This window comes from Antechinus flavipes, chromosome 4, assembly GCF_016432865.1.
Source record: "Antechinus flavipes isolate AdamAnt ecotype Samford, QLD, Australia chromosome 4, AdamAnt_v2, whole genome shotgun sequence".
NCBI classification, from domain to species: Eukaryota; Metazoa; Chordata; class Mammalia; order Dasyuromorphia; family Dasyuridae; genus Antechinus; species Antechinus flavipes.
This window is the reverse complement of record NC_067401.1, coordinates 9,006,483-9,016,140: the sequence shown is the minus strand read 5'-3', so window position 1 is coordinate 9,016,140 and position 9,658 is coordinate 9,006,483. Positions and strand designations below refer to the sequence as shown.

The window sequence follows — 9,658 nt, the reverse complement described above, 5'->3', positions numbered from 1 at the left end:
AACGTGTCCTTCTCTCCCTTCCAGTATGGCAGCTTCTCAAGCTTCCCTGCCCATCTGGCAGCAACATCAGGCCTGGAATCTTCCCTCCAAGATTGCATTGGCTTGAACTCTGGGAGTCGTGAGGTTCCACTGCCTGGACCTAGAACTGAAAAGGACAAATGAAACAGAGCCAAATCCCAAGCCAGCCTCAGGGGGCCACAGGGGCAAAAGTGCGGGGGTGAGTCCTTCCTTCCACCTGCTGCAGGTGAACAGAGCCTTCCCTCTCTTGTGTGGTCTGCAGACAGAGAGAGAGAAAAGTCATAAAACTAGAATATACACCCCCTAGGCCAAGCACTCCCCCCCCCCCCCCGGCAGGCTTATACCCAGGGAACCAGCTCATACTGATAAATGATGATCCAGTGTTCAGTGTGAGCATTTTCACCTCAGAAATCAGCAAATGCTACAAATCAGGGCTTGATTTAGTGTCTTGTTGCTTATCTGGATTTAAGAAAGAGGTGGAGAAAAAGCTAACAGTAAATTATACATACATTTTCCCCACAGAAAGTGGTTGTTCAACATTTGCCAGCATCTTGCTGCCTATAGCCCAAGGAGGTCAAAGAAAAAAAGATGGGGGGGAGGGGGCGGCAGGGTCCTATGTGTCCAAAAACATTCAGAGGAGCTCTTTTTTTTTTTTTTTGCTGTTATTGATAAAGAAGTGGAAATTAAGGTATTGCACCTCCATTAGGGAATGGCTGAAGAGATCATGGCTCCCTTAGGGGATGGCTGCAGAGAGCATGGCTCCATTTGGGGATGACTGAAGAGGACATGGCTCCCTTAGTGGATGACTGAAGAGATCATGGTTCCCTTAGGGAATGGTTAAAGAGTTCATGGCTCCCTTAGGGGATAGCAGAACAGGGCATGGCTCCCTTAGGGGATGACTGAAGAGATCATGGTTCCCTTAGGGAATGGTTAAAGAGTTCATGGCTCCCTTAGGGGATAGCAGAACAGGGCATGGCTCCCTTAAGGGATGACTGAAGAGATCATGGCTCCCTTAGGGAATGGCTGAGAGAGCAAGTCTCCCTTGGGGAATGGCTGAGAGAGCATGGTTCCATTTGGGGATGGCTCTTCAGCCATATAAATGCCATGGAATTCTCTTGTGTTGTAAAGAATAACAGAGCAGTTTCTAAGCAATCTGGGAGAATTTATATGAACTGATGCAGGGGAAAGTGAGTGAATCCAGGAGAACAATTTGTACGCCAGGAGGGCAGTGTTAAAGACAATAATTCAGATGAAAGATATTCTAGAGGAGGATAATGAAGCAGTCCACTCTCCCACTCCTGACAGAGAAGGAACGCATGCATCTGCAGAATGAGACAAACCTTTTTGAGCAGGCGAGAGGAGAATTTGATTTTGCTTGACCCTGAGCATTTGTTACAAAGGTTTGGGGAGTTTGAGTAGGAGAGAAAAAAGAAAAAGTTAAGTGTTTAATAAATGTTTAAAAATAAAATGTAATTTTAAAATATATCTTAAAAGATTTTTATAAGCCAAATATCATGGCAGCATTATATCTTCCCCTGTCATTAATGCTGTGTGTTCATTGGCTGGGCTCTTTGGGGTCTGACTTGAGAAGATTCTGGTTAGTTGGTCAGTCAGCTATTTTAGTCACAGGGAGGAATTTTAGAGAGGAAAGCATTTTCAGCTGGGGCAATGCATAGAATGTACAGGCAGGGGAACCAAGTCATTATTCAAGTCAGGTCAGCAGGCTTTAAATGACAGGCACAGTGTGAAGGGCTGAGAATCCAAGGATAATAAATTACCAATTCCTGCCCTGTAGGAGCTTGCTCTGTACTGAAGGTACATGACATCACCTCAGCCTCTCAAAGCACACAGTCTCCTTATCTCAGCCTCGCAGAATGCCCTGTCCCCTTATCTTAGCCTCTCAGAATGCCCTGCCCACTCTCTGGGCCTCTCAGTTTCCCCATTTTCCTTCAAGCACACTCTCTGCAGGCGCCCTTGCCTGGTTCTCCATTGTGTCCCATTTGAAATTATCCCCCATCTTCTTGGTCTGTGCCTTGTATGTATCTAGTTACTCACTTGTCTTCCCTTTTAGGATGTGAGCTCCTGAGGAAAGGAACCATATTTTGCCTTTCTTCTTGTCCTCAGCCTTTAGCACAAAAGGTACACAGTAAGAGCTTAATAAATGCTTATTTATTATTTCCTGACTTGCCTGAGTTCACACAGCCTATAAGTGTCAGGATTCCGGGACAGCTCTCCCACTCTCCCAAGCTTTCTCTCAAAGACAAAATGACTTCCTGGTAAACAAAGCACAGAGTGGAAGGACCAGAAGGGCTCAGGAAGAAAATAGGATCTGGGGTAACTTGGGAAGAAAGGAAGGATTGTAGCACGGAGCACCTAAAGAGAGGAAGGCAAAAATAAGATGGGGAGATGGAAAGACAGCAAGCTTAGAGGCCATTCTCCAGTGGAACTGGGAGCCCTCTGTCCCTGTGGCCCTTTGGGAAATAGTCCTGCACTAACCACTTCCCCTGAAGTTGCTGCTATTGCTGCTGCTTGAGGGTGACTTCTGATAGAACAGCACTTTCCAGCTTAATTAATCCTTCAATAAGCAAGCATTGACTAAGGATCTAGTACTTTCCCAGGGGCCTTAAGGGGTGTTCAGGGAGGACTAGCACCTCCTGGGAGGGCTGCTGAACTCTTTTCAGGATTGCATCTTTGGTATCCAGCAGCCTCACCCAACTCTCACCTGTGGCTCCAAGAGGCCATGGCGGGTGTGTTGGCCAATAGAGTATCTCAGCAGATGGGTTAAACCAGGCTGAGGGTCACCACCAGGCCCCAAATCCATCATGAGGTAGGTGGATGTCTACCCCTCTCCCTCAGAAATGGGCAGATGAGAACAAATCGTTCCAGCAGCCACAGTGGTGTCTGAATCTGGATTTGTGGAAAGCTTTATCTGGCATCAGAGACCCCAAGGTCATTCACTGCCTCCTGGGCCATTTCTAGTTAGCCTGACTTTTGTCCTGCCATTCTCCTGCTGACTCAGAAAGAATGAGTGAGGGTAACAACTTTGTGCATTTCTGCCTCACTTGCATCCAGTTTACACGCACATCAGGACATTATCCATGAAGCCATTGGTCTTCAAAAGCCAAGGACAAAACACCTTTGGTTCCCAGGTGCTGCACTAAGCCCTTGTTGTAGAGATACACAAGAAAGTCACTCCTAGTCCCAAAGAGCTGACAATCCACATGGTGGTGGATAAACAATTATAGGAACTACAGAAAAGAAGAAGAAAGTGATTGGAGGGGCAGGGAGAGAACACGAACAACCAGGGGACCCAGATCAGCCTCTTGAGGGCGTGGCCCTCCAGCTGAGCCTTGAAGGGACTTAGGGGATGGGATCAGCATCCCAAGCAGGGGAGACAAACAGAGGCAAAGGCCAAAGTGGGCCTGAAGTTACATGAGGCGACTAGGAATAACATATGTGAGGTCTTGGGTTCCAAATAATCACAATCTGCCATTGTCGAGGAAGGGCCAGGAACCAAGACTGGCAGAAATCTGGAGCCAATGGCGATCACATGAGTGGCTGTTTCAGAGACAAGCTCTCAGTGGTTAGCAGAGGAGCTGGGAAGCCGGAAGATCTGTTGTTTTCAAGGTTATAATGGAGGAATACAGGCAATTTACAATTATCTTATGATTTCTAATTGATCATCGATTATTCATCCCAGTGGTTATGAGTGTTCAACCAGATGAGTCAGATTGTGGGTAAAATAAAAACGAGTTTAGTTCTGCCCCAAATGCAGTTAGCTTCATGAGAAATGGAATCAGGGAAGCTTTGGGGTTAGATAGATCCTTCATTTCAGAGTGACCATCGGGAGTTAAGGTATTAAAGCTGCTAAGAGGGATAACATCATTTTTTCTTTTTTTGAGGCAGTTGGAGTTAAGTGACCTGCCTGGCACATAGCTAGCAAGTCTTAAGTGTCTGAGGCTACATTCGAATTCAGGCCTTCCTGACTCCAGGGCTGGTGCTCTAACCACTGTTCTGTCTCTCAATGCCTTCAGATGGCATCACTTTCACATTGCAAAGCCCCCTCACTCTGGACATCTTGGTCTTTTCACACAGAAAGTGCCCTCCACTCCCAGTGCTGTTTTCTAGAATCAGCAGCTTCTTTCTGGAACCTCCATTTTCAGAACAGTTCCAAGGCAGCCACCTAGTTGCCTCCTGCTTGTTACATACTATGTGCTTAATAAGATTCCAAATTACGACCAAGCTCAAACCTTGGAGGGGAATCTCGAGGAAGGGCCTCTAAAGCCTCAAAGGCTCTCATCCAACCTCTTATTAAATAAATGAGGAAATGGGAGGCCCAGAGAAAAGAATGAATGTGTCCAATTTGTTCAGGGAACAAATTACAAAGGCAGGATTTGAATTTGGGAACCCCTGACTCCAAATCCAGTGTTCCTTTCCATTCACGGGTGTTTTGAGAGCATCTTAAAGGGTAAAAAGTAATTTCAAAGGGCAGAGAGTAAATGGTCGAATCAGGGAAGGCTTCTTGGAGGAAGCAGTGCCAACATCAGAATTGGGTCTCAAGGCCTAGGATATATCTTTGTTCTTTTCGGAGAGCAGAGCGGGTTTTTTTATTGTGCCTCTCTTGAGTAGGGAATCTGGTTTTTAAATGAAATTAGAGCAAAAGAATGGCATGCTTGGCCAGGGCTGGTGTTTCCCAGATGGGTAAGAGAGTGGAAAAACAGCTCTGGGTCTACAGAGTGGGAATGCTGGGTCCTGTTACTCTCCATCAGAAACCCCTCTCCTAGGGACCAGCACATGGTCTGGTCCTAGTTAATTTCTGAGCGGAGCCCAACCTCCACGGAGAGTGAGACTATGCTCTTATACTTTTTAGCTCATCAAACCCCAAACCTGATGGCCCACGGACAAATTTTTTAAAGTTTAGGTTTAGATTCCTATCTAGGATGTCCCCAAAAGGGGGCGATAGAAAGATAAATAACATACCATATGAATCCATTTGAATGAAGCTATTTATTTTTCACATACACCAAAGGAACACTAAATAGAATACACATAGACATACACTTGACAAAACAAACTTAAGGTGGCATCCAGTAACTTAACGTGTAACGATCTACTAAAAGTCTTTGGAATCCCCAGATTTTCCAGGGAAGCTCTGGGAAGAAACCCCCTAGGATGGCCTCCAGAGACCAGTTCAAACTCTCTACTAAAATAGAATCTTGAGTTACAAAGGACTTTGAACCCCTCTCCTGAAAGAGAAAGGACCTAAGCCACAGAGACAGGAAGAGGCTTGCCTGAAGTTAAATACACAGGAAGAAAAAAAGCTAGGTTAGCCTAATACTTTAGGTGTTAGATGAGTAGAAAAGGTGATAAATTTCAAGCTGGGGATCCGGTCTTGGTGACCCCCCCGTGTGACTTTGGTCTCTGGGCCCTTTTGTCTCCGGACCCAAGCATCTCATCCATAAAATGAAGGGTTCAAGATTAGATCAGTTAGTCAATAAGCATTCAGTGAGTCCCTTGCAGGTGCCAGACTCTGCGAGGCAGCTGTCATATAAAGACAGAAAGGACCCTGCAACTTACTGCAGAAGTAATACATACAAACAAATACAAAACAATAAATAAATACAACATTTAGTGACTCAATGTTCTGAGTGAGAGGCCCTCTGCCAATGTAGAATGACACCGTCCATACAACTCAGTCTTATAGAGTCGTTCGGGAGCACGTAGAAGATTGTTCACAATCACCCTGACAGGATGTCAAAGGCTGGCCCAGAAGCCACATGTTTCTCACTCTGAGACCTTCTACAGGTGTCTGAGGAAACAAAGTATGGAGCGGGGTGTGTTGCTACTATTATTACTAATGCTACCGTTGCCGTTGCTGTTATTACTACTCCTACTACTGGTGTGCTACTGCTGCTACTAATACTACTGCTAGTGCTGCTGTTGCTATTATTACTACTCCTACTCCTGCTGTTACTACTACTGCTGCTACTATTACTCCTGCTGTTGCTGCTGCTATTGCTACTACTATTACTACTGCTGCTGCTGTTGCTGTTATTACTCCTACTCCTGCTGTTGCTACTGCTGCTGCTGTTGCTGCTACTAATACTACTGCTAGTGCTGCTGTTGCTATTATTACTACTCCTACTCCTGCTGTTACTACTGCTGCTACTACTATTATTCCTGCTGTTACTACTGATGCTGCTGCTATTACTACTGCTGCTGCTGCTGTTGCTGTTATTACTCCTACTACTGCTGTTGCTACTGCTGCTACTATTATTACTACTGCTAGTGCTGCTGTTGTTACTGTTGCTATACTATTACTACTGCTGCTTCTGCTTCTGCTGCTGTTACGACTACTGGCCCAGCTCAGCCTCCAGAATTCTGGCTGATGCTTTCAGAGTCACTGACCCCAGACCAGGTGCCCGGAAGCCTCAAGCTCCAGTGGGTTTTTAGGTACATCTCGCATCCCTTTGCTCAGCACGATACCTAGCACACAGTAGGCACTTCAGATATGTTTATGGATCAACTGAGACTCCAACTTCCTCCGAAAGTGACTTGTCCAAAGTCACCGGAACAGGTGATGTCTGAGGCAGGACTCGTGTCGGGCTCAGTGTCAGCCCTCTCTCCACTCCTCGGGCCCCTAGCTTGTCCCCCCAAGGCAGATTTGACAGGATGTGTCTAGATGTCAGACTTCTTTCTAGCCCATCCCCCTTTCCTCTGGCAGAGCTTCAGAGGTGCCCCTGGGGCAGGTCCCTGAATCCACACTCTCTCCAGCTCCATCCCTCAGGAACGGCCTGGGCCCAGACCTCCCTTCTTGCTGCTCCACCCCAAGCGCAACAGCTGAGGCAGAGGGGAGTGGGGAGCACTGGGAAAGGGGGGAATGTGTGGGTGCCCACCATGCGCGTGGGTGCTTGCACAAGGCACACGTGTATATATGTGTGTGTTACACACGTGTGCACACTGCTGTTCACGTGTACGAGTTCTGTGTTTGTGCACAGTGTGTCTGTATATTGTGAGCACGTGAGCCCGTGTGAAAATGTGTGTCTGTGTCTGGTGTGTGTCGGGATCATGCGCGTGCGTGTGCGCGTGCCTTACGTAGTGTGGGTTCGTCAAGGGAAGAAGGGAATTAAAGACCCCCCAAGGGGGTCCGAGGCTGCTCCGATTCCAACTCAATTCTAAGAGCGTTTATTAAGGACCCAGACAGCAGCCTCCCATCTGGCCCCAGGCCCAGGGAGCTCCACTCCGGAGGAGAAAGTGAGACTGGGGCTTTGCCCAGCCCCCACTCCAACTGGCAAATGGAGGCATACACCTCCCTGAGGTCAAGGTCAAGAATACGGGACAAAGGACACTAACACGTGCCCAAAGACCCAGGAGGACTTGTCGGGTTCGGGGCAGCTCCGAAGGGCGCAGAATCTCGAAGCTCCTTGCACCGGCATTTCCAGGCTACATGGGGATGGCGGGAAGAGCGTGTAGCAAGATCCAGCTAGGTGCTGGGCCCTGAGGACTCGAGGTTAAAGCCAGACTGTTGTCACGGTTGTTCCGGGCGTGTACCGTCTTCAAGGTCAGATAAGCCCACGTGAAACATACAAATACATCCAAGTGACCGCAGGACGAAGACATTGACGAGGAGGCATCGGGAAAGGCCAGCTGGAGAGCACAGCAGCCACAGCCCGGGCAAAGGCCCGGAGTCGGGAGGTGAGTGATGGCTGGGGACCGACCAGCAAGAAGACCCATCTCTCTCCAATACACTGTCCAAGAAAGGGAGGAAAGTGTGGTTCCTCTGGGAAGATAGCCTGGTTATTTTGGGAAGGATTTAAGCCCAGGGCTGGTTTTATCTAAGAGGTGATAGGGAGCCCACGAAGCTTCTCACTTTGAACAATGTCATGGCCTAGCTTGCATTCGTATCTAAGCTGAGACGGACCTTCCCCATCACACAAGGCTGCTTTGCCAAAGCATTTTCCCACGCCTATCATCTCCTTCCATCCCTGGGACAATCCCGGGAGGCCTTCAGCCCATTTTACAGATGAGGAAATAGAAACCCAGGGAAGCTAGATTGTTTGCTCCAAATCATACAACAAGCTAGAGGGGAGATCTAGATTGACTAGACCCTGGTTCTTGGGAATCCCAGCCTCAGGGCCCTGAGGGTGGGGGTTGGGGATGCTGGATGGTAAAGCTGGAAGCACCAGCACAGCATGTGGTCCTCTAAGATCAGATGCTCCTCCCTCTTCAGTCCACTTCAGGGTCGGTGGCTGCCGCCGCTCTGCCATCTGCACTGGCTAAGCATTGGATGTCTGTACTGAATCTTGGAGCTTGTAGGATTTAGATAAAGAGGAGATAGTCTGAACGGACGCCTCCTGGAATTCCTTTGCCACAAAGTAATAGCAGATGGCATCCAGGCAGCAGTTGGCGTTGGCCAGATGGGAGGTTATTGAGATGGCGTTCTTCCAGATCCGTTTGCTGGAACAAGTCTCCATCTGCAACACGTACCGGACGCTCAAGGTCACGTACAAGGGCAGGAAGCAGGCCAGGAAGACCAGCAGGTTGGCACTGATGATCCAGATGACCTTCTGGATGACCTTCTTCTCGTGGGCATCCGTCTTCTTCTTCCTCACCAGATTCACGATCACCTGGATCGAACAGAAAATGAGGATGCTCATGGGGATAAAGAAGCCGATCACGGAGAATATGGCTGGGTTGGACGGTTTGCGCTTCTCGTTGCGGAAACAGTAGTTGCCTTCGTGGATCTCCTTGGCCCCACGGGTGACCGTGAAGGCGATGACCAGGACCCAGAGCAAGGCGCAGATGGCGACAGAGCGGCCCGGGGACCTTAGCCTCTTGGCTTGCATGGGGAAGCGGATGGCCACGTAGCGGTCCACGGCGATTATGGTGATGATGCTGATGCTCATGTACCTGTTCACCAGGTAGATGCTCTGAGACACCTGGCACAGGACGGTGTCCTTTTCCTCTATTTTTCTTTGGGAGTAGAGCATGATGGGCAGGGCGCACAGCAGGCAGAGGTCCACCACGGCCAGGTTGGTCATGTAAATGACCGTCTCCGTCCATTTTTTTCTCATGCGGCAGCAGAACACCCACAGGGCCAAGGAGTTGAACATAATGCCCAGGATCAGCAAGATGATCATGTATACAGTCTCTGTCTTCTGAAAATAGTTACTGTCACCATAGGAACATTTCTCAGTGCTATTCATCCTAGACCGTTTCTGCAGAGAAGAACAATTCAATCAATACTCTATGAAGAAGGGGTCGCCACCTGCCTGCCCAAACTCATTTGTTCCTGAGATTTGTCGCTCCCAGCCCATCCCTTCCTGCCTCCCCTCCTTCACCCAGCTCATTGGCCACATGGAAGGGAAACTTCCAGCACTTGATCCTCTTGAATTGAAATGACTTCATTTACCTTAATTGATTTCAGTCACAATCAAGTGAGCAATTGTTAAGTGCCTACTGTGTGCAGGATATTTTACTGGGTGCTGGGTGCAAATTGGAGCTATCTCTAAGGAAAGGCAAAGGGAAAAGAAGAGGACGGGGAGAAGTCTGGGCAAAGGCATGGAAATATGTTTGAGCAGCCACAAGGGGACACATTTATCTAGAGTTTAAAGTGTGTGGGGGGAGGGGGGAGAAGGGG

General features: G+C 48.3%; 1 protein-coding gene across 1 annotated transcript; it reads right to left on the bottom strand.

The window, feature by feature from the left end:
- Window positions 1-5,006: 5,006 nt before the first annotated feature.
- On the bottom strand, window positions 5,007-9,230 carry LOC127560496 (G-protein coupled receptor 35-like). The gene has a single exon (XM_051995150.1). The coding sequence runs from the start codon at window positions 9,222-9,224 to the stop codon at window positions 8,295-8,297; it is 930 nt and encodes a 309-aa protein (XP_051851110.1). The 5' UTR covers window positions 9,225-9,230; the 3' UTR covers window positions 5,007-8,294.
- Between the last annotated feature and the right edge of the window lie 428 nt (window positions 9,231-9,658).

Bases quoted from the DNA above. Each gene is read 5' to 3' on its own strand.
- LOC127560496 (XM_051995150.1), bottom strand. From the start codon at position 9,224: ATGAATAGCACTGAGAAATGTTCCTATGGTGACAGTAACTATTTTCAG.